At 35.6% G+C, this 24,972-nt stretch overlaps 1 protein-coding gene across 2 annotated transcripts in view; it reads left to right on the top strand.

Moving 5' to 3' along the window:
* Positions 1-24,972, top strand: part of TDRD3 (tudor domain containing 3) — a 110,455-nt gene that overhangs the window by 62,565 nt on the left and 22,918 nt on the right. For both annotated transcript variants that reach the window (XM_069802600.1, XM_069802601.1), the window contains 7 exons: positions 773-844; positions 1,388-1,537; positions 2,238-2,378; positions 6,031-6,187; positions 6,554-6,679; positions 19,889-20,727; positions 22,682-22,807. In XM_069802600.1, coding sequence (XP_069658701.1) covers positions 773-844; positions 1,388-1,537; positions 2,238-2,378; positions 6,031-6,187; positions 6,554-6,679; positions 19,889-20,727; positions 22,682-22,807 — 1,611 coding nt within the window. The remainder of the gene's footprint in view (positions 1-772; positions 845-1,387; positions 1,538-2,237; positions 2,379-6,030; positions 6,188-6,553; positions 6,680-19,888; positions 20,728-22,681; positions 22,808-24,972) is intronic.

Here is a 24,972-nt window from a genome sequence, read left to right as displayed (position 1 = left end):
AATTTAACAGAATGGTTGAGGTTGGAGGGGACCTCTGGAGATCATCTGGTCCAACTGCCCTGCTCAAGCAGGGCCACCTGGAGCCAGATGCCCAGGACAATGTCCAGGCAGTTTTTGAATATCTCCAAGGATGGAAATTCCACAACCTCTCTGGGCAACATGTGTCATGGCTCGGTCACCCTCATGGTAAAAAAAAAAAAAAAAAAAAAAAGTGATTTCTGATGTTTGGAGGGAACCTCCCATGTTTCAGTTTGTGCCTATTGCCTCTTGTCCTGTCCCTGGGCACCACTGAAAAGAGCCTGGCTCCATCTTCTTTACAGTATCCCTTCAGGTGTTGTGTAGATTGGTAAGATCCCCCTGAACCTTACGTTCTCTAGGCTGAATTGGTCCAATTCCTTCTTAAACATGCTGAAACTGTATGCCTTCACAACCTCTAGTGGCAGCAAGTTCACTGGGTGCTATGTGAAGAAACATCTGCTGCCTATTTGTGTGCTGCTTTGCTCTGTTAGTGTAGATTTTGGTATATGACTGCATTTTTTGCATTTGTTGTGTGTGTTGCCTTCATGATTTTGCAAATTTTCATCATTTTCTTCATCTCCCTGCCCTTCATCCAACCTTCTCCTTAAGTTAAGTGCCCCAGGCTTTTAAGTATATCATTTTTTATGCTTAAAATGTTAATCTTGCAAGTTTTGTATACTTTCTGAAATAGAGACATTTATCATATAATTTGTTTTCTGTTTGCAATTTATTAATCAACAACTTTCTTTTACAGAGTTTAGCAAAACACAATAGAAGTAACATTGGAACAGAAGGTGGCCCTCCCCCTTTTGTACCTTTTGGGCAGGTATAGTATACTTCCCTTTGTCATTTCATAAAATAAACCCTGTATCATGATATCTAGGGGACTTGGTTCCAGTTAGATAAAGGCTATCAAAACACCTTAGATCATGATGGCTTGCATCTAAAAAATGTGCCTGTTTTTAAAAAAAAAATTGCTTTGATCCTGTCACTTTGTTGTGCCAATTTATATTTGCATTTTTCCACTCAATTTCAAACTTTAAATTTAATTTAGTATGTGGAGCCTTTGATTCTTCCAGTCAGATCTTGTAGGCCCTAATGCAATCCCTTCGTAAATGCTAAAGGTATTTACAAGAAGCATACTAGCTACATCATGAAATAAGCTTAAAATGTAAAAGTCATTGTTTTTGGCCCTTTTAGTGGACCGGAGGAGTATGCTTTCAGCAAAGACATCTAGATGTCCCAGGTGTACATTTTTGCCATCATATTCTTTAGATAAAGTTGTCCTACTTTAATAGAATAATACTTTATTTTTTTTCAAATTAGAGTAGGCAGAGGAGTTAATTAAAACTTTCTTTTGCATTTTCAGAAATGTGCATCTCACGTGCAAGTGGATAGCAGAGAGCTTGATCGCAGAAAGACTCTGCAAATGACAAATACTGTAAAAACTGTTGTGGACAATGATGAATTTGAAAAGCAAAGAACAGCTGCTATTGCAGAAGTAGCAAAGAGCAAGGAGGTTAGAATGCATGTGTTGCAGCATTTTACTTACTGTGATTGATCTTTTCTTGGTATTTTAAGTATTTCTCTTAAATGACAAATGCTTTCTGATGTTTGCCTGCTTATAATTCTACTCATGTATCTTTAAAAAGATGAATCAAAAATAGAGTCCTTTTGGATTGATGGGTATGGTCTTATTTTAATAAAGCTAATAAATGTAACATAATGTTTTATTGTAGATATGATTTTGATTTGATACCACTATTAAAAAAATGTGGTTTTTACAATTCAGCTAATGAGATTTAAGTAATAAATACAGGTTATCAATTTTCATCTCCTTTTTTCAATTCTCAAACACCCATGATTCCCTGCGTTCAGTCTGAAAGAATAGCTAGGAATTTTAGTTCTAATGTGTCAGGTTTTTATGTTCTCCATTGGTTTTCCTTTTAGTTTATTTTTCAAATTTGCTTGATAAGTCATAAAAACTAGAATGAACTACCCTTTTTATAGTCTCATTTGGGCATAGGGTGAAAAAAAATACCTACCTAATAAATTAATCTTTTTTGTGTGTGTAAATTAGTGCTTTATTTGTTGATGCAAAGCATAATCATAAAAATACAGCTGCATCAAATTTACTGCACTTTTTCTACTAGCTAAATATTAAGGCTTATTTTCATAAGTTCTGTTTACTGAAATGTTATTTTTGTGCTTATCTGAAGACCAAGACGTTTGGAGGAGGTGGTGGTAGCAGCAGAAGTAATCTCAGTGTGAGTGCTGGAGGGAATCGAAACAGGGAACTGTTCCAGAAAGAGAAGATAACAAAACCTGAGGGAAAGAATGAAGGTGTCTACCGAGAACTGGTAAGGTGGAAGACTTAAATGGAACCTTAAACGCGTACTATTAAAACACACAAACCCAAATGTAACAGAAATAAAAAAGAATAAGGGTTTTTCTGTCCTTCAATTTATTTTGAAGTCTGATTAGAATACTTAGGGTGCTTTTGTACCTTACTGAGATAGTTACAAGTGTCAATGTGATTTTTGTAAAAAAAAAAAAAAAAAAAAAAAAAAAAAGTCGTCTTACCCAGTAAAATTTAAAACCAAGTTTTCACAGAAGAAAAATAGTAGTGTATGTGGTATAGGACATGACAGTATAGTTTTATTTTCTTGTTTAAATAAGCTTAACAGTTTTCCGTGTTAACATTTACTAATTCATTTTAGGCAGGAAGACTTTCATCCTTCAATTTCAATACATCAAATAATATTTTAATGTAGCTTTTCTTCTGAATTAATTTAATATTTATTTTAATCCATCTGGTGTGTTACCTTCTGAGAAACCTGAAGCACTGTATCTTTACCTACAAAACAAGAAAAAAAGAAGTAATTTTTCCTGTTTATTCATAGATAGACAATAGATCGCGGAGGTCAATCGTCCTCCTCTCTTAATAGTCCTTATAGGATATGTCCTACAATTAATGATTCTAATTTGAGTGATGAAGGCAGACTGAAAGAGGCATTGCAACAATGTAGTAACTCAGTAAACCAGTATTAAAATACGACTTATTTATTGTTAAATATTTTCCACCTTGTTAAATCTTTGGTAAAAGTAAATAATGAGAAGAAAATACATTTAGGAACAGTAACTGCCTGTTACAATTTTATGTAGTCTGTGTCGTCATCTTGCAGCGAGGAGAGCTTCCAGCACTGCTGCCTTCAGCACTGTGCTCAGAAATGTCAATACAGTATTCTAGAAATACAGGCTGAAAAGACCTCAAGAGGTCATTTAGTCATCCGTCTGCCCAGTGTAGGACCAGTGGTACACCTTGTCATTCTTGACAACTGTGTCTTGACCTAAATAGACTTAAAAAAAACCAAAACAAAAAAAAAAAACCAACAGAAAAAAACCCAACAACAACAACAAAAAACCCCAAACAGAAACAAAACACCACAAAATTTAAATTGGGTAATTGTTTAAATTATTGTGTTTTCTAATTTTTACTATGAACTGCAAGAAATTTGTCTTACATTGCACTGTAAAATGGCAGTACTTCCAACTTTTCAAAACTTAGTATTATGTCATTTAACATAGCTAGGTGCTGTTTAGAAGAAGCAAATATGAACCCAGTAAGTGTATATAGAAAGCCTTCTTTGGTTACAAGTAATGCTTTTTAGATCTTAAAGCAATGGGTAACAAATTTGTTTTGTCTTTTTAGAATTGTGACATCACGTAGGTTTGATTGTTGGCTCTCGGGTATATTGTTGACTTGTGTGTATATTTAGAAACGGTTAAAAGTTTTTAATCCATCTGGTGTGTTACCTTCTGAGAAACCTGAAGCACTGTATCTTTACCTACAAAACAAGAAAAAAAGAAGTAATTTTTCCTGTTTATTCATAGATAGACAATAGATCGCGGAGGTCAATCGTCCTCCTCTCTTAATAGTCCTTATAGGATATGTCCTACAATTTTCTTTGTCTTTCCAATTTTGTATAGGAGAAGCAAGATTTATGCCATGTAAATGAAGTTGAAGGGAGACTTTTTGACATCCAAAGATACTTAAGATACAACCTCCTTTCTCAAACAGTCTGTGTATGGGAAATTGCTGTTCCCTTAGGTCTCAAATTGTGACCTATCCAAGATTATTTTTTTTTAATCTGTAGCTGAGAGTATAGTTAGTGTATATATGAGTCTTCATCTCCCACTGGTCTTTGAATGTAGCTGTCGTGCACAGAATTTCCACTGCTGAAAGGACGTGATGCAGCAGTAATGGCTAGAAGTTCTCTTCTCATCCAAACCAACTACTTACCTACAAAGGGGAGAAGAGTGAAGCAGATTTGCTGAGGAAGTACTTCTCTCTGGACCCTAGTTGCCATGCAGAAGAAACTAGGAGAATGGCCCAGAGGAGGAACTATTATATTCTGTCCTAAGACATTAGTTAGGCAACTTGAAGTCAAACTCAAGTGGGATGATGATTCCCTGCAGACACTGAGGTCATGTTTCTGCCCTATTGGTCTTCAGAGACCTTTTAAATTGTCATTCCTTTACGTAGTCAGTCTTTGGACAGTTAAGAGTATTGTTGAGTTTGGGAATGGATAAAGGCTACGTGAAAGCGTTGGAGTTAACGTTGCTGAGCATGTGGGAGTTGTAGCCAAGTGCTGCTAAGTCATGTCTTGCCCATTACAGTGATTTATGCATAGCTAAGAGGGTTATTTGAGTTGTTATATCTTCTGGCTTACTGCATGGAGATATATCTGTATTGAGACATACCTGTATTGAGATAGTGACCATAAACACTGATTTTGTGTGTCTGCCCCCAAAAGGAGACTTGCTCATGCCTGTTGTCCCAGAGCACAGTGTGTAGCTAGAATTAAGACAAAAAGTGAATGTATTAAAACATCAGGAGAAATGAGGATTGGAGAAATTAAGTCTTAAGACTGTGGAAAACAGTGGAGAGGAAGGGCTAAATGTTATTTGTCATACAACTCTCATACAGTTGTAATTTAAATCATTCTAGCAATAAAAGTTCACGTTCTTTTAAGCAGTGGGAGAAGGAAGGGGTTCTGTATCTTAGAGGTTAGATTCTGCTGGGTTGGGGTTTTGTTTTGGTTTTGTGTTTGGTTTTGTGTTTTGTTTTGGTTTTGTTTTTGTTTTTTTTTTTGAGGGTCACAATACGGCTATTTTGGTACCTGTAGACAAAATTTCATGTTGATGGGACTCCAGTTAAGAATATATTTGGTTACAGATGTTGCAGTAGATGGATAAATGGCATCATTTTGGTTGGGTATGGGATGAAGAAGGAGACAGGGCCTAGTCCCATTTCATGTTTAGTGCATGTAGGTCTGTCTGCACTGGAAGAGGCAGTTCTCACCTGAATGTTTTAAAGTACAGTGCAGATGTAAGGTTATTTTCTGTAAATAATGCTCTGTGATTCCTGATTTGCCATTTTTGTTATCATGGTCTATACAGTTTAGAGTAAGAAAGCCTGTATTTCTGTGGAAGTAAATTGTTTGTATTTATTTGCTTTCTTCTACAGAACCTTTAGCGATTATATTTTCTCCATGTTTTAAGTATTGTATAACTGGGTTTGTATTGTCTCTAAAAGCTGTGAAAGGGTTCAAATAGGAACAAATGGCTAGTTTTTATACCAGTATTACTTTGAGAGATTCCTTTTAGCTTTCATCTTGGAGAAAGTATATTACAGTCTGTCATACTACTCCAGTGTGCAGCAAAGGAAGAGGTAGACTAGGGGAATTTGTGCTTGAAACCACATAATATTGGACCTGAAAACTGATGAATTAAAGATCATCATAATAATATTTTTAAAAGCCTCTACTAGCCGATTGTTTGGACCTAAGAGAGATCGTATGTGGAGATTTTATATAATACTGAAATATTTATCATCAATTAAATATGAAATAGTGTTTCAGTTAAAAATGAAAAATTAAAGTAAAATCTGGTGGTTTTATAGTCTCTGTTGTATCTTATGATTAGTTCTGTGTGTACTTTTTATTTCAGGTTGATGAAAAAGCTCTAAGACACATAACAGAGATGGGTTTCAGCAAAGAAGCAGCAAGACAGGCACTTATGGATAACAGTAACAGCCTAGAGGCAGCATTAAATTTTCTTCTGAACAGCAGTAAACAGAAACCCATTCAGGGACCACCACCTAGAGGTAAAATTTGCAAATAAATGTTTTAAAACAGTGTTTATGAGCAAAGGAATTTGTGTATGGTGGATTACTAATGTAGTTAGAGTATATATAGGCATATCTGCATGTTTTTTCCTGCAATTTAGAATGCATTGCAAACCTGAAAGCAAGTACTTAGAACAGACCTCTGTGTATTGTATTCTTGTCAAAATTTTTGAATTTGAAGTCACAGATTTGAATATCCTTAAATGGAAAATGTCTGTATCTATTTTGTCCATGATAGAATTTTTTAAAGATAGAAAATACAAACATTTTATAAATCAAATGAAAAAATGTGTACACTTTTTTTTAATGTATTCCCCACTCACAAATAACTTTTGATGTTTACAGGTAAAGGGAAGGGCAGAGGCCGAATAAGACCTGAAGATGAAGAAGAGCTAGGAAATGCCAGACCATCTGCACCAAGCACACTGTTTGATTTCTTGGAATCCAAAATGGGTACTCTAACAGTAGAGGGTAAGTTATTGAAATTAATGTATCTGGAACCAATATTGGACAGTGTTGGTGGAATTCTTTTTCCTAATTTTGTCATCTAAAAGGTGGTTCCTAGAACTTCCTGACAGTCAGCCGTAAAAAAAACAAGGAGTGCTAGAGAGGTGTTCCTCTCCTTTGAAGAAAGGTCAAATAAATCGCACTGTGGTGGTTTGTACTTCTGTCTTGATTATAGAAGAGCTTGGGGTGTTTGCTTCAAGCTTAGATGTCTAAAAGTCAGTAATTTTGAAATAAGGTGACATAAATGCTAGTTTGTTAATCTAATTTGAGAAAGGCTCTCGCAGCTTTAATGGACTTCCATGTTGTTCAGAAGTAAATAAAGAAAAAAGCCATAACCACAGTCTTCCTTCCTCAGTTTATAAACAGCATGTTTTGTGTGCTGCTCAGTTAAGAGTTTAGTAGTTGTGGTAAGCTTAATTGGTTTTGTATTCCCTCTCTCTGGAGGGGAAAAAAAATAAATCTTTTTGGCTGCTGTAAAATATCAAACAACTATTTTCTCCTGGTTTTCCTGTTTAATAACTGTAAGGACTGAGGGAAAGGTAGGATTTGAGAAACAGGGAAGCCAAATGATCCCTCAGATTTAATACAAAAGGTCTGAGATTTTTCTTTAATGCCATTTTAGTTACTTATCTTTCTTAAGAAGCCATATGAAAGCCAGCATGTCTGTTTAGGTCTAAATCATTCAGTGTTTTGGAAACTTTAACAGACAGATGCATTAAAACAAAAATGAGGAAACTCCATACATCCTGAGGTCTATAGAGGCTTCTGTAATATTAAAGTCAAACTCACAGTAAGCTGACTAATAAATGGAGATCATTATTTCTTTGGGGTATGGCCTTGGAGGTGTTTCAGTGGCCAACATGAAATGAAAATATCTGCTTCCATTATTTAACACGAAGGTTTTGTGATGGAGTTGTAATATTTTTCTCCCTATAAAATGACACTTTTCATAAAGGGTGAAAAAAAGGTCATACTAGTTTATATGAACTGTTTGATATTTTGGAGTTTTCTAAGGAATTTAGAAAGGAATTTAAGGAATGACTGCATTTTTATGTAATTATTTTTTTTAACTTAAGTTCCAAAATAGTCTTTATCGACAATAGTGGACTCTTGCTTTGTGTATTTTTACTGGATTTGGGATTTAAAAAAAAAGAAGTTAATTTAAAAAAAAAAAAAAAGGTAATAAGGATAAAGTGGAAAACAAGCTTGTAGTAAATGAAATGAACAGATTGCCCTGTTTGGAAAAGTACAAACGGCTGTAATGTCAGTAGGCACCTGCATCTGAAAAAAAGTAGAATGTCCCCATCACTCCGGTTAGTCCAGTGAGAGATCTTTTGTTGAATGTATTATTTTTGTTTGTATCTTATGTATTAAAAATGTGTAAATATTTGTCGTCTTTTGCTATAGCAGTGAATTTCAGGTTAGTTGTGTTTGAGAGTCATTATTGAATTAGAAATGAAAACATGAAGCCATGTAGACTCTGTCAGTGCATCAAACCCTCAGTTTTCTGTGAGAATTACTAGGACTATCTGCTTTCTATTAAATGCATGGCCTATTTTTTTCAAGAGTTATTTTTGTTAGATCTTTCAGAACTTTGAAGCTGCACTTTTACAGTTGCTACTTGCATAAGCAGTGTAGCATTTTGCGTTAATGTGTTTGAATATGTTTTGCAGTCTGTAGGAACTGAAGGTCAGCATATTCAGGTGGAAGGAAGCACAGCAGTCTAGAAATTCAGTTCTTAGAGCTGTACAGAGGATGCCTTTATCCAAAAAAGAGGAGAGAGCAGCAAAGAAAGAGGACACATGTTTTGTCATAGAAAACTTGCCTCAGCAGATGGGCTCAGGAGTTAGTGAACCTGCTGGCAAACCCAGGGGTCTGTTGCTGCTGCTGGTAGAATTAGATGCACTGTGAGCCATTTCAGAGTTCACTGAACATTTGTATGACGTGCTAAGTTTTAACTATGAACAGAAAGGCATTTGCTGATAAATGTGATAGCTTGTAGTTCTTTTGATAGCAAATACTATATTGTTGCTGCATCTAGGTTGAGTTTCATTGCAACAGTGTCTTTTTTGGCCTGCAAAATAAGTGATTTTAAATGGCTAAATATTGTTTTATATTTTAGTTGGGTCTAGGTCTTACTAAAACAGTTTGTAGAAAGTGAACAGAAAAAGTTATGAGAGTTCCTTTGCTTATGTATGTTGTGCCTAGTCACCATAAACAAACTATAAACAAGTTTATGGCTGGCTTTATGAAATGTGGCTAGTTGTAGTTTGAACATTTGTATCGCGAGTCTTCACTGTGTGTCAGGAATTTAAAATATTTAAAGCAAATACCTTTCAAATACACAACCATTCTGCATTAGCTGATACAATTTTGTAAACTGTTCAGGTAATGCATAGAATCAGATTTTCAAAAGCCTGTGTAGGGAATTATGCTTAAGAGAGATCTTTTGGCATCTCATTGTGCTTACTGAAGACACTTTAGATTTTTACAGTGAACAGAAATGGAAACAGTGGTAGTGTTTTTTCTCTCACATTACAAACCTTGATTTTTCTTTGGGCAAGTTTTGTGCTTATGTTGAGAAATTAGAGAAGGCTTTTATGTGTGACAAAGACATTTCAAGGAAAAATAATAGAAATAATCCCTGTGGGATATACGCCTTTCTTATTGTCAGTAATTGTATAGTAAGTAAGTAATAGTAATTTACTATTGTGAATTGTGAAATTAGTTAATTCCTTCCTTAAAAATGATATTACTGATTGATAGTGTTTGCTTAGGGGGACTTTTCTGATCCTTTGGGTTTAGTACATGTATTGTTAAGGGAGAAGCCGCTGCCCGAGCATTCACACACCAACCAGGAGTCACGGGCACTGCGCCGGAGACTGTAACTGCTCGGACCGGAGTCCCTTCGCAGCGGGTGACTCCAGTGAGCCGACGGGTGACCCTTCAGACCCCCCCCCCCCACACTCTCACACTCTCACACTCTCACACTCTCACACTCACAGAGACACTCACTCAGCCGTCGGTGCTGCCTCTTCCCTCGGGCTCAACCTTACATTCCCCACAGCAGAACCTCTAATCAAGGCCTTCAACATAAAAAGTGTAATTTAGTCTATCTATGCTGCACGTGTTTAAACAGCTCGAGCTGGGTGCCTTTGGCGAGGGACCCCAAACACCAAATTATGCCCTTACCATCGAAGTCCCTGCCCCTCACGCCACAGTCTGGCCCAATAGTGATATTCGGGTTTGGGGTCACCTTCTCTCTCACTGGGTCCTTTCTCTGATCTCTAGGCAGGTTCTTTCCTGGTTTTTAGGCTAGTTGTTACTATATCTCCTTTTCCTGGCTTAAACTGGCTCTGGGGCTTTCCGAGTCTCCTTATGCCTTCAATCAGAGAATAGGTCAACGTTAAGCAAAAGCATTAAGCAGTCTAGGAGTTCTGCTTTATCATGAACGACTACTTTTAAGCAGCTAAACAAAGTCCTTAAAGCCCTCCAAAACATATTAACAGCCTCTCTAATTTATATACATTCCTGTGTTATTGTAGCCTCACAATCTTATTCCGTTATTGCCATGTGCTGTTTACATCGCGTTCAGGTGTGCTCCGCATGCTCATGTAGCTCCTCTTTGCCACCTTCCACAACAGTATGTAGCCAACATACTGTAGGGTAATAAAGCATAGTGTTATGCAAGTAGAAAAAATAGTTATATTAGCATATACACTTACATTTCTAATCTTCAATATTGTGTTTTAAACATAAATATACTTTGCTTTTGTGTATTTTTTTCCTTCTTAAATAAATTAAAAAGATTCCGTAAATGTTGTAAGAAGAAAAACATAATTCTATGAAAACTTTGTAAAGGCTTTGTACTCCTTCAGTTGCCAAAAGTTGTGGCATATTTCCTAACGTGACACACAGGGGTTTTGGTGTTGTGGTTTTTTTAACACTATGTTGGGTTTTTTTAGCGTTATCTGAATGACCAATACACGCTCTGGTGCAGTATTCCTGAGTCATGCTTTTCTGAAAGAAGAACTTGTTAGCATTTTTGAAGAGTTCAGAAAGTGTTCTGATTATTTTCTGATTTTTTTTTTTTTTTAATATTTCTGCCTTTTTTCCTCCTGAAGAAATAATAATACACGTTCTTGTACTTCCTGTTATTTGGAAGTCATGGGACTTTAAAGTGGTTGCCCAGTTTCATTTTGTTAGTTTTTATTTTCTTTACTGAATGTGTCTAGCCCATAGGATTCTGCCTCTGTTTCTATGCCAGGCTTTATTTTTATCTTGCAGAGCCAACTTCAAATGGATTTTTTTAAGAAATATATAGGCATATGCAGAATTGCAGGCTTTTTGTTTCTTTAAAAGTGCTTTTTTTTTTTCTTTGTCAAGTTTGAGAAAACCTGTGCAGTCTGATGAATTGAAACACATCTTAAAAATCATTTCTTGAAAGTGTTATTTTTCTGCCATTTTTATGCCTCTGTGGTTGAAAATAATCTCATTTAAATTCTTAGTTATTAGCTGTCTTAAGTTCCATGGAAACTGAGATGACGTGAGTGTTAACAGTGTTTGTAGAGTGATGATGTATCTGCAGAGATTATACTTACCACTGTGAACTCTTTCATCATGAAGTCTGCATCCAAGTGTTTGCAGAAAACAGGATATATATTACCAGCACCTTTTTCATTTCGTTCAATCCTGTCAGTTGTTAGCAGTAGAGGCGTATAGTTCTCTCTTAGTATTAGAAAAGTAGTGGTCAGAAATGAAAGGCACATCGGGGAAATTGCTAGAAACAACTCAAATATGTAATTTATATAGCCAAGATTAAGATCTCTTCATTGATTTTTCTGCACAGTGATTGTACTAAGGAGGGCCCTGGCAAGCAGGTTTTTCTGCATTTATATGTAGCATAGTACAGTCTCCACTGAATACAAAAGAAGATTGATTGTTCTGCAGTATTTCTGGTCCCTTGCTGTCCCATATGGTCTCTAAAATCCCAGTTTGTTTTTTAGATGTTCAGAGAGATGGCCTTTGTATAGGGATAGTGGCTTTAAATAAATGAGCACACCCCTACTATTACACTAATGCATATGATCAGGAGCATGTGATTACCTGGAATGGCCATATTTATCATTATCGCAAGCATTAGGCTTCTCTATGCTTCAGACAGATTGTAGTTCTTCTAATTGACTGAGAGTCTATGCAGAAGCAAAAACAAAAGGCAGTTTTGCTGATCTGAGGTAAGTATTTTTTCATTCTGTGCCATGCCATGTTTTCTTCAAAAATGGCTTATGTGATCTGGAGAGAAAGTGTCTGGAAAGAATTGTTTCTTTTCAAGTACATAGAGGAGCGATTTGCTTTTCTCTGTGCATCCCTTCTTGTTTTTCTTATCTAGTGTTTCTAATTGCACCTGAAACCTCAGTACTGTTGAGAATTTCTAAATTCACTTCTGGATTTGCAGTAACCAGGCTAGTTGGTTCTGTCTGTGAACAGGAACTGCAGAACAGTTGTCTAATTTAGTATCTTTTATTTGGTACCTTTTCATAGTTGGATTTAGACCAAGTAGAAAAACATCTATGAATTGAAATACCTTTGTATTTTTTTTAGGAGGTACTTCTCTTCCTTTTTAGAGTTAAGACAGCACATTAAGCTTTTTGTTGTTTGTTTGTCATTGTTAGGTTTTTTTTTTAAAGTACAAATTAGTTATAAGACAGTAACGTGTTAGTCTTTTGCCCTGTAAGTGGTGTCTTGTGAGGTTTTTTTTGCATTTCATCTCCTTTTTTCAGAGTTAATGAAATATTGTTTTAAGTAATTAGAGCTGTCAAAATTTTTAAATACCTGACTCCATAATCTGCTAGTTCTTTAATTGTAAAACATAGCATATAGTAAACATACTTTATTAAATGAAATGCAAAGAATTAAAACAAACCAACCCATCGTTTTATACTACATATTTATTTGTTTATTTTTAGCTGTGGATGGTTGGTGACACCTATGAAAATATTTCTGTGTTGAAATTAAGCAGTTTGAGTTTTGGTTGGCAAGAGAAACCTGCTGACTGTGAGAGATAACAAAAATAGTAGACAAAATTGCTGTCAACTAGCTGCCTTTGCTTGCACTTGGATTATTTCTGCTACTGAACACAAAGATTTTTCCATTAATCATCTTCTTATTTTTCTTTTGTTATGAGGAACAATTCATCCATCTTTGCCAACTTAAATAAGTAAACACAAGGATTATCAGGGAGAACAAAACTGTGCCAGAAACTCTGAGTGTAGAATTAAGAAATAATGGACAAAATGCTGAGAACCAGGCATGTTTCAGATACTTTCTCTCTCTTCGGTTCTTAGGGTCTGAGAATAGGCTGGTGCTTCCATCTGCTCAGTATCGAAAGCCCCAGAAGCTTTTGGCAGACATCTACATCTTTGTAAGACTCAAGCAAAGATTAACCCTTTCATAATTATTTATTTATTTGTTATTTAAATGGGGTAAGAAACATAATGATGGTTTTGGTTAGAGCATTGACCCAGGATGTAGAAGGCCAAAATCTTTTCAGTTTCAGACTGCGCAGAATTGCCTCTTCAGTCCTCCCAAGAGACAGGCTGTGCTTGGGGTGGACATTTCATGCTCTTCCTGTTAAACTGAACCTCCTGTGCAACAAACTACAACATTAATGGGGTCACAGAAAAAGCAAGTGAGAGGTAGCATGTCTGTGTAGTCTGTTAACAGGGCCACTTCAGGAGAAGGGAAAAGTCATAGGCTGTAGTCTTCTGTTTCTTGCTCCAACAGTTAGGCTGTGACTGAAATACAAATTTAGACATGCAGTTTTGATTTAAAGGTGGTGAATTAATTCTACTCCAAGGTTAATTGTTTCAGCAATTAAAGATCAGCATTTAAAAAAAAGAATTTTCCATTTCTAATCTCAGTTTTCTATACTCAGCTTCTAACTGCTGCATAATATTATGTCTTTCTTGCCATATAAAGAGTGATCAAAATTTGCTTTCCTAGTAGCTATTTATAAGACGTAATTGACCTGTATTTTCCATCAGCTGTGTTAGCTGTGTGGATTGAGCTTTCCTAGCCTTTCATCAAAGACTTTTTTCCAGACTGCTTTATCTCTTTTCTCAACAAACTCATTTGTCAGTATTCTTCTTCAAATATGCATTCCATTATTACAGTGCATACTCTTGTAGTGGTTTGAATGATGCTGTGTAACATCAGTATCATGTGGACTCTTGCCTCCACTCACTCTGCATCTGAGCATCTCACCTAATTTAGCTGCAGTTACCCTTATGTTTGCTGCCACCAGTGTTGTCTGCGGGAGATAAGTGACGAAAGAGGTACTGACCATGTAGGAGGGTTTGCAGACAGTTGACTTCGGCAGACATTTTCTTACTGTTTCATATTAACTCTTAAAAATAGGACTTTAGTGGAAAGTGAGCATTTATCACAAGCAGAAGGTTACACACCCAAACTCTTAGGGACCCAGTCCCAGAGATCTCCAAAGGGACAGACGGGGCATTTCTGTGCTTTCCAATTCAAATTTCTGTCCTCCTACTTAACTGTTAATGCTTGAGGGAAACCAGGATGTGTAATGTATGGGTTTTTTTTGTTTTGTTTTTATATGGTAACATATTCTTTGGACAATTTGGGGCTAGTATATCTTGTCTAATTTCAACAGTCTTTTTCTTGTTTTAGTTCATTATGCTTTATATATTACCAAAATAAGTTAAAGGTTTGAGATATGTTGGTAATGCAGTAGAATATAATTAAACATTATTTGTTTTATTTCCTGATCACACAATTTATTTGAATATTTGGGGGCGAGGGAACTTGGGAGGAAAAAAAGAGTCTGACTTTTTGGAGTTAAAGGGAATTTGTAACCTTTGGAATTTACCACTTAGTAGCTGTGTTTTCAACGAATGTGGTGCCTTATTGACAGTAAGAGATCCAAATTGCAAAATAGTTGTTTATTATGCAGCTTTACTTCTAAAAATTAAACGTCAGTCAGTGTTAATTGTGAATATCAAGAAAATAAAACTTACTTTTGTTGTAGTGTTATGTTAGCATTGGTGAAATGTTAGGAGACTTTTGTATTTTTATTTTGTCAATAACTTCTCTTTAAATATGAGAGAAAAATACAGTGAATTTCATACACTTAAAGAGTAATAAGAAAATTACCAATTTTTGTTTCAGTCCTTTTATCCTGTAAGTTAAAGTTTGTAGTGTATACAATTGCAGAATGTTTTGGGGCTTTTTTTGCCACTTTATTATTATCATCATCATCATCCTCAGCTTGTATTTATTTTATTTCAACAGAAACATGAACTCAAGTTCCAGTTCCTCAGTGTTACTACATTTCAGAAAGAAAGATATTGATATTTATGTAACTTGACAAAGCTCTTGAGTAGCTGGAATTTTACTCCATGACAGGAAATGTGTGCAAATGTATCATTAATTTCCTTCTAATTTTTTAATCTCTTGGCCAGTTCAAGATAGAACATGCCCTGGGGGCAGCTGTCTTAAAGACATGCTTCAATAAAGTTGCATAAAACCATAATTTAAGTTGGAAGGAGAAACCCAAATCATTGCCACCGGTGTGGAAAGGGCTACTGTCTTTGAGTTTAACCACATTATTAAACATGATAAAATCCACAAACTACAACTTAAATTCCATTGTGCATGGGGCAGTGCTTTTTAAATTGTGTTGGCTGGGATTTCCAATTGCAGCAGGTCCTGCTGGTTTCTGGTAAGCAAGGGAATGTGTTTGGTTCTGTACGGTCTTCTTGAGTCATCACATACAAAAGCTAAAATGAGTAAAAAAACTGAGTGAAGGTTTCAAACTGCAAAACACTATTCGTCATCTTAAAACTACCCAATAGATGACAAGAGCCTTGTCATTAATTTTGAAATAGATTTTTTCCAGGCCGCATTCCCAAATGTCCGATTACAGTGATGATGACTGGGCTGATGCATCTGGCTGTTTGAGAGAGTAGTGTACCAAATCTTCTTGTCAAATGCCAAATTAATATTTGTTTGTTACTGCCCTGTAGGAACTGTTACTTTTCTGGGAACATTAGCTAATACTTTGTTGGAGGTGGGGCAAGAAGACGTAGAAGCAAGGAACAGCAGCTGCAATGGACAATCTGTGAATAACATACCTCATTGCTTAACTTTTTCTATAGAAGCAGCTTTAGATTCCCTTCAGTTTTTTGGTGATCAGACCAGACAGCACAAATTCATGAAGAACCTGTAACATTCTCATCTCTAGGCTTTTTTCATTGGCGACTGTTTACAAAGAAATATTTACTGTCATTTAGCAGTTTCTGTTTGTGAATGGGTTGTGCTTGAACATTAAACAATCAGTTAGCGTGTTCTGCTCATTCAAGGCTGTTGCATATGATGTGGTCCCCTGGGAAGCTTTTAGGACAATAACTGCATCTTTGTAGAATACATCAGTTAACTAGGTTTTGCATATCTTAAGGTTAGAGTAGAAAAATGTCAGGTGTTGTGTGAGCAGCTTTTGCATGTCACAGTAAATAGACCTAGAAAAAAGATGCTTATGTTCACTGTTTTGAAATTCTCTGGTCTCTTTCTATGCTAACACAGTATTATTTAAATTTTCCCATAATATTTAAAAAAAACCCCTGTAACTGAAAGTTCCAACATACTTTAAAGTCAGCTTGTTGCTTTTGTATCATGATCACATTATGTTGGGTAGAAATTATTTGATCATCCGATAGTCCTACTTTTGCAACTGATAGATTAGAAATTTGTTGTTGTTAAGTAGATCTGCAACAGATGGCCTTTTCTATTAACATACTGCTAAAATTTCTGTTGCTTGAAGAAAGGAGATAATAGGAGTTCTTCCTAACAACTTAGTTCTGGGTGGAGCTATTCATGCCAATGTTTAAATGTATTGCTATTTTTTCTTAGCAGTTACTCTGTTTTAAATATTCATGGAATAGCGGGTTATAACTCTAAAGTCCTATTTTACAGGTAATTCTTGTTAAGTAAACAAACAGCATTTGAGTTCTGAATTATTTCTTTCTAGATTTTCAAGATTAATATTGCCTTTCTAAAGACAGAAAATATTGTCTCACATGAGAATGTTTGTAACTTTTTATTGGAAAGCAGGTCAAAGAGGTGGAAGAAGGGTAGAATGAGAAGATCTCTGCAGCTGTGCGACGGAAGTAGGTTGCTCGGAGATCTAGTATATGCAGATTTTTTGGTGTCTAGTAAAACTAGTTATTTTCATTAAGGTGCCTAGACAGTAGCTAAAATTACTTATTACATGCTATGAAATTGAATAGAAATTTCAGTGAACCTTTTCCAATTATAGAATAATATGTATATGTTTCAGTTTTCCCTCAAGGCTTTAACTAAATTATTATAACTGCTCTGCATGCTTTGGGGATACGTCTTGCAGTTGTACAGAGTCCTTGTATGTACTAGATGCTGTTCGAGGTGACTACCCATTTCAGCCCAGAAAATGTTTCTTCATTTAGAAAAAGGTCAAAGGACAGCCCTCAAGAGGAACCATTTAAATTCTAAGTCAATCCTAAAATTCTGCCAACTAGCAAAATATTAGCATGCCCAATCTAGTCTTTAGCCCATTTTTACTTTTACCATTGGAACAACTTTCCCCTGTGCAAGTGACTTTGTTTAATGAATTTCATGTTACAGAATATTAAATAAGATGATTTATAATGAAGTATTTTAGAATTTTATACACATTTTTCTTTAATGGTGTATACAAGGCAGTAAACATTCAGAGGTCATCAAACAGTTCAGTCATTTCATGTGTAGTTAACATTAGGGATAGACATGAGAGTGTAAGTTGGGAGTAGGAAGAGTGGAAGCCCAAGGATTTTACTACCAGAGGAGATGAGGTATAAATTAAGAATGTCATGAAGGAAGACTGTTAATTAATTAGGAAGATAAACCTTTCTAGACAACAGGAAATCTAGAAGATTGGTATGTATTATACAGAAGTGGAAAAGTGTAATGAAGATGCTTACAGAAAAGTTGCAGACATAAAACAAAGACAGCCAGTATTTTCATGTTCCATTTGTAAAGGAGACATAAAGAGGTCTTTTAGACTTGAAGGATTTCATCTTAAAAAAAAAAAAAAATAAAAAATTAAGTGTTACAAGATTTAAAAAAAAAAAAGAGTATTTATGAAACTCTTGGTTCTTTCTTAGTAGTATGTATTTACATATTCATGCATTAAAAGCATTGGTTTCAAAGTAATAAATTTTGCAGTAAAATGTGTTTTTTATCAAGATTACAATCAAGCTAAGCCTCATGTATGCTTATGTCACTTTAAAAAAAAAACCCCAAACCACTAGGTCATTTTAGTCAAACCTTTTTGACTTCTAAAAGTTAGGGTAAATCAAGTGTATGTAAAAATAAAACTAGTTTCGTATTAGCCAATTTAGTTAATTAAATTGAAAAAGATTCTGTGAGCTATTAATAATAATATGATGCAAGGAAGTTTGGGTTGGTTTTTTTTTTTTAAAAAAGCTAAAATTTACATTTTAATTTTAACTCTCACCATGTGGCAAGTAACTATGAAAATTGATACATTTGTTGTCAGGTGTCAGCATTGATTGTTTCTAGTGGTAACATGTAAACTGGAGTTCTTAGTTTTTCCTCCCCATAGGAGTGTGTTCAGGGCCAGGCAGCACAGAGCCTGAGCGCGTAGTCCCACCAGGCCCGTGCACACACACCAGACTATGCACACCATACATCTGTGGGCAACTGCCACGGATGGACACGGGCAAGCGAATGACACTTGCAGGCACAAAATTGCTCATATAAACATGAATCACTCTAATGGGTTTATGCTTTCCCTTTCGATCGGGTTCAAAGTCTGTTAGCAGCCCTCATACCCAGCCACCCACATGCACATGGGTCTCTCCTGGCCCCTAGACCCTTGACCTCTGGTACCCACCTCAGATGCCTCTTGTCCAACTTGCTGGTTTGTACAACCTGAAGGTCGCAGGAGGGTTGCACGAGTGTACTTACGTAGGTCTGTCCGGTATCTGAGCCCAGACCTGCAGTCTTCCTGGTAGATGGCCTTCAGACCTGTGGTCTCTCCAGTATTCAGCTGCCAGGTCTTTCTTGTCCCACTTACCAGCTTATCCTGTCTCGAGTTCGCCAGCAGGTTTAAAAACATTTCCCCTCATGCACAGAATAGAGAACTTAATCACACAGAAGATTTTTAGAAACGATTTTGATAAGGAGGTGAGACAGGCTACAGTGATCGCTTGGACAGTTTGGCCTGGCAAGTGTATTGACCAGCAGCCTGCTTACTTGCAACTGTCCTGTTTAATCTCATTCCTTCTTTATTTTCTCATGCTTATTCCTCCTGGATTAATCTTGATCTTTCCTCTCCCTTGGTTCGTCACGTAAACATCCCATTAAAAATTCTATTTCTGCCTAAAAAGAATATAATTCCATAAAAAGTTTCACAGATCCCCACAATTCCCCTTCTCCGGAGCATCCCATAGCAAGTTTGCTCTTCCTCATGAGATCCATGACCATCTTGTTTTTCTTCTCAGTAGTTAGTTCTGGTTAAATCTCTTAAAGGTAATGCTTGAGCAGTTGCTGTTACGGCTCATTGATTAGGGTCTCCAGAGTCGTGGGCTTTGTTACTATTCCCGTTATCTACGGTTTGTCAGCTGTGTTCGTTTTATCACTTCTATTTCTTGCCTTTGTCTTTTATGCTGAATAGCTGTTAACAAGTTATTTTTACAGAAAGTCTCAATTCAGTTTAAAAGTATTCCTTTTTTCTTCTCATTTTTCTCCCTCTTCCTTTCTCCATGTTGGAATTCTATTTTTCTGTCTTAAATGGCTGTTATTCAAGTGAGTTACTGATGTCCATAGGGAGAAATGAGTAACCTCCTGGAAATTATGCCCAGCTTTTCTCATACTGGTAGGTGGTTCAGTTCTAAGTACAGCCCAGAGTAGTGTAAGTTTTCCAATAACTAGGAATTACCATTCAAATGTCTCTGCTAAATTTTCTGTGTACCATTTAATTTCTGTATCACAAAGGTTAAATATTGCATACTTTTCTAAATGATACTATTGCTTACCAGTTAGGGTCTGAAACACTATTTCTAAAATACATTTGTGTGGATATGTTAATAATTGAAATAATTTTTTTCTTTGTAGAACCAAAATTGCAATTTCAGCCACCACATCAAGTACAGCACAAAGTTATGAATACAGAACAGAATGGCATCAAAGAGAATCATTCAAGACACATTTCTCGCAATGACATGAGACAACCAAGGAATGAGAAACCCCCTCGTTTTCAAAGGGATATTCAGAATTCAAGGCAGGCTTTGGAAAGTGGTGGCTTACCAAGAAACAGAGGTCCTGAAAGGCACAACTCTTTAGAACATTGGACAGATGAAAAAAATAAAAGTGACAGACATTATCCTAGAAATGATAGGCCAAAGGATTTGGGTTATTCCATAGCCACTCACCAGAGTGATATTACTTTCAAAAAAAGGGATAACAATATGCAAAACAGAGTAGGAAAAGGGGTGTCTTTCACAGAATTCAAGGAGAACTCTGCTGTTCAAGATACTACAGACAACAATAACCAGAAACGTGGGAAAAGGGAAAACCAAATACATAATTCTGAAAATTTTTGTGATAGGAAGGCACGAACAATAAGTAGTGAAGCCTTTATGGTAAAAAGTGAGCAACATTTTGGTGTTAACAATGATTACCAAAATCCTGGTAGAACTGATAATTTTAATGCTGTACCAAATGGAGATACTGAGCATCATCAGAAAGGAAGACGAGTAGGACCTATCAAATCATCAGGACCCACTACAATCCCATGTTTTGATGATAAAATGTTGTATTACAACACCGGTCCCAAAAGGAGATCTGGGCCCATCAAACCAGAGAAAATATTAGAACCATCGATTCACATGGAATATGGAAAAAGTTGGAGACCAGGGGATGAATGTTTTGCTCTTTATTGGGAAGACAACAAGGTATGCCTTTGTCAAATGAGAAGTACCTCAAATTGTACCTTTATTGTTTTCTTACGTACATGTGGGAGATATAGCAGAGACACAGGCTTCGTTCATAGGTGCGTAGTGTGCTTCTTGGCTAGCTTCTTGTTCTATTTTTTTTATTATATATGAGATATGTCTCTTGTATTCATTGCATGAAACTTTAAATGCTTAAATTAAGTCATCTTGAAGGTGATTGTTTCTCTCATTTAGGTGGACTTTAGGATGACTAAGCTCCTAACTGAAGCATTTGACTTAAGCGCTGATAATTTGAAAGGATGAATATGGAGCTAGGTGCCCGTATTCTTTTCCAAGGAACAAGAAACAGGATGCTGTGCTATCTAGAATAGTCTGTAATGGTAGATGTGCAATGCCTTTTTCTAGAATAAGTCAGCATGCAACCTTTACTAGCGCAAGGGGAGACCAGAGTCTGCAGGAATGGGGCTGTTTGAAATAAAAGAGGGAGTTTTTCAATTGTTACAGAAAGGAAACAGCAAAAGGCTTATTTTTTTATTATCACTAGTAGACTATTAGCTGAAGAATTTGTGCAACAAATAAGTTATGCTGCATGATGGTTTTTGTTTTACTGATTTTTAAAATTTAAATACTTCCTTTTCAGCTGTTTTTCCTATTGATAAGATTTCTCTTGCAGCAAGTCACTTTCCTTTCATCTTCTCCTTTGCTAAAAATGTTTTTGATTATTTTCTTTGAATTTTTTATTACCTGTTCAGGAGTTTTCTGTCACTCTTCTTGGGTAGTTTCTTCAGGTTTTGACCCTTTCTTATAGTCTGAGAACTACCTTAGATTTTATTGTTCTTTGAATAGGTTTTATTCCCACCATTTTCTGTCTTTTTGTTGTTGGTGGTTATTTTTTGTTATTTATTTAAGGTTTTTTCCTTTTTTTGTCTTTTTTTAGAGGAAGTAGATAGTGTTAGCTCAGCAGCATGACTTTATTTTTGTCTCTTTTGTTTGTATGACTAAAACATGGTAAGGCATGCAAAATTTTTGGTAGTGGCAACTTATAGGGAGTTGACTCTGAAATAGGAATATGTAGCTTGGGTGGACGGATTAGTGAAATATAATGGCATATTATGGAATTGTTTCCTATTTTGAGAAGCATATTTGCATTACTGGAAGATAAGTTTTCGTAATTCTGGAAAGCATGAAACTTGCAAAATAAGTAGGTAGGAGGTAATCCCAGACTGTTACCTGAAAAGTATTCATCACATTAGAAGGGGTTTTTTTGAGAGTTATTGGTTTTTTAGGTAGTTACAATAAATGCTGCCGCTCACATTGAGGACAATTTTGGAATGCATTGATAAAATACATACTGAGCTTAACCACGTTAGGAGGCAGTGATTTCTTTATGTTCAGTAAGATAAAGGTGATTGAATATCTTGAAGAAGGCTGATCTGTGTTTGCATAAATGTCAAAAAAATCAAGTTTTGTGTTTAGAAAAAGGACTTTCTGAAGGGACAGTTTTATCATATTTCTATCATATTATGTATTAAAATAGGTATATATTAGCATGTACAGCATATGTAGCTTATAGGCATGGATAGATGTATTTTAAGAAGTCTTACAGTTACACTTCTCTGTATACAACAGCATTTGTGTTAGTGATGAATTTGTTCTGCTTTCAGAGAAATGAAAACAAGTCTTTTAAATGTTCAGTCTAATTCCATAAGCTGCATATTTTCTTAATGAGTATTCTAAATACATTCTACCATGTCCTTGCAGTCTATCATGTTGAAGGTTAATATATTCGGTTTAATAGCTGGTACAAATCTTATTCAAAAAATAATACTGACTAAGACTAAAAATATATATATATACATATATACACACACACGTATTTATGAAAAGGTAGTTGTTAAACTGTTTGTGATATTTCAGGTAGTATTTTATGACCTTTGAAAATTTCTCTTTTAAGTTCTACCGGGCAGAAATTGAAGCTCTCCATTCTTCTGGGACAACTGCAGTTGTTAAATTCTGTGATTATGGAAATTATGAAGAGGTACTTCTCAGCAACATCAGGCCTGTTCATGCAGACACATGGGTATGTGATAACAAATTGTATTAAAAAATACAAACTACGTAGTCTGTACAAAATATGTAACCCTTCAGAAACTAATGCCTACTCATGCAAAGAGTGCTAATTGCATGTGTAGAAAAATAGTTAAGTGAATACATGAACAAAATCTCAACTTTTAGTTGTCTATATGAAACTTCATAAAAGTGTATTATCATATGGTATTCTTCCTGTATAATAAATTTCAATTGTATTGTTTGAAAATAATTGACCTGTCAGCCAAACAGTTTTATGCATATTTTCTCTCTAAGAGTTGTTGCTTACTCTATTAAACACAGTTTTCTGTACGTTGTATGTTGTTCTGTAAAGGTTAGGAAACAGTCTTTTAAAATATATATTCTGAAGGTTTTTACTACGTGTATATGTATGGCTAAAAATAGATATCTGTATCACTTTATTTTGTATCACGATTTTATTCTTGTTTCAATGATTTCTTCTTTGCCAAATATTGTGGTGGAGGTGTATGCCTCAAAATCTGTTTTATGAGGTTTAGAATGTATTAGCCTTATGGAAGTTGGAAATTTCAAAAGGCTTTATTTGTGAATGTCATGGAAATAGAGGTACATTTTGATTTAAAAAAAAAAAAAAAAACAGGAGTGCACAATTCTTTGTTGTTTACTCTTACTAGAAAAAGCTGCACAAAAAGTATTTGTATTTGTATATTGATTCCTTAATGATGAGTTGACTGTGCTTACTTTAATTTCTTAACTGTGGGTCATACAGCCATGTTACTACTGTTGCAGAGGCTGAACAGTCAAGTACTGTTTCCTGCCAGTGGTCTTTTAACTTGTGGTGTTGCCTGTAGATCTCAGATGCCCTTATGGCCTCTGAGATATCCTTTTCGTACTTAAAAAGATATCTGAAGCTCTTCTCAGCTGATGCACTGCTGTTTCAGTGAAAATTTACCTCCCCCTTCCCCCCCTCCTTTTTTTTTTCCCTTCTTTTTATCCCATTAACTGAACTGTAAGGTGCTAGTTTCTTACTGTATGATTGTACTTATTTTGACCCTTTTTCTGGGTTAATAATCATCCTTTTCTTTGTGCTTTTGATTACAATCTTGAGGAGTGGCTTTTATTTTACTTTAACCCTCTGAAAGTCAGCTCTCGCAGTCTAAGAACTTGGCCTGGTGTTAAGACTGAGTTGATCTAATAGTGAGGCAGTGGTTATTCTTCCTGCCTCTTCCGCCTATCTCTGACCACATGTTCTTCCTCCTCCCTCTCCTCCCGTGTTGGATCATCAGTCACGTAGCCACGGGATGAGTTGAATGAGATGGACCACTTTTTTGTTCCCCCCCAGGTTGGTTTGGTTTTTTCATAGTTTGTTAAAGCTGACACAAGATGGTGGGACAATGGATGGAGAGGCAATTCTGCCATTGAAGTAGCATAGTCCTAACATCATGCTGCATCCTGATCTAGTCATTGAGGCTTCCTCAGTTGTTACTGGGGAGAAATAAGGATTTTCCAAGGATTTCCAGTCCATTCAGGAATGACAGATACCTTTCTCAAGGTTCTTTTTTTCTCTCAAGGGAGCCTAGGTGAATGGCATAAACTCAAACAACTAAATTTATATCATTATAGTTATATAAGATAAATGCCAACCAACATCTTCACAGTAAACAAAATTTTTATGGTTTCTTTCCACGGTTTTACTGTGTTGTTTCTAAAAAGTCCTTGCACCAATAGGAATTTTGCAGAAAGTTGATTAGGACCTTGCTTTTCACTTTTTTGTGTTTGGATGCTAACTCTAGTCCTTATTATGCATTTGCAGTTCTTAATCAACCATTGGAGTCATGCTCTGATACTCAGGTTTGTGTTATAAGCTGAACACTGTTGGTCACTTTTCTTTGTCTCAGTGTTCATATTAATATATCAATCTAGAAAGCACACACAAATGCAAAATGAATGTCTCATGCTGCTTAATACTTAATTCTTTATCATAAGATTTAAGTAACTTTGTGATACTTCCTCTTTACAAGAGAACAAAACATTTTAAACTGACTTCAATAATTACTTTTCTTTCACTGATCATTATTATCAGGAAGAATGAACTTGTTTTATTAGAATTGTTATGCTGAGTTTTATTTCAGTCTTTCCAGGTAATTTCCAGATAGCTAAGTCTTTCTTAGCCATCTG

The sequence above is a fragment of the Haliaeetus albicilla genome, chromosome 15 (genome assembly GCF_947461875.1).
Source record: "Haliaeetus albicilla chromosome 15, bHalAlb1.1, whole genome shotgun sequence".
Taxonomy (NCBI): domain Eukaryota; kingdom Metazoa; phylum Chordata; class Aves; order Accipitriformes; family Accipitridae; genus Haliaeetus; species Haliaeetus albicilla.
The sequence above is the reverse complement of the archived record's forward strand: the minus strand, read 5'-3'. Positions and strand labels throughout refer to the sequence as shown.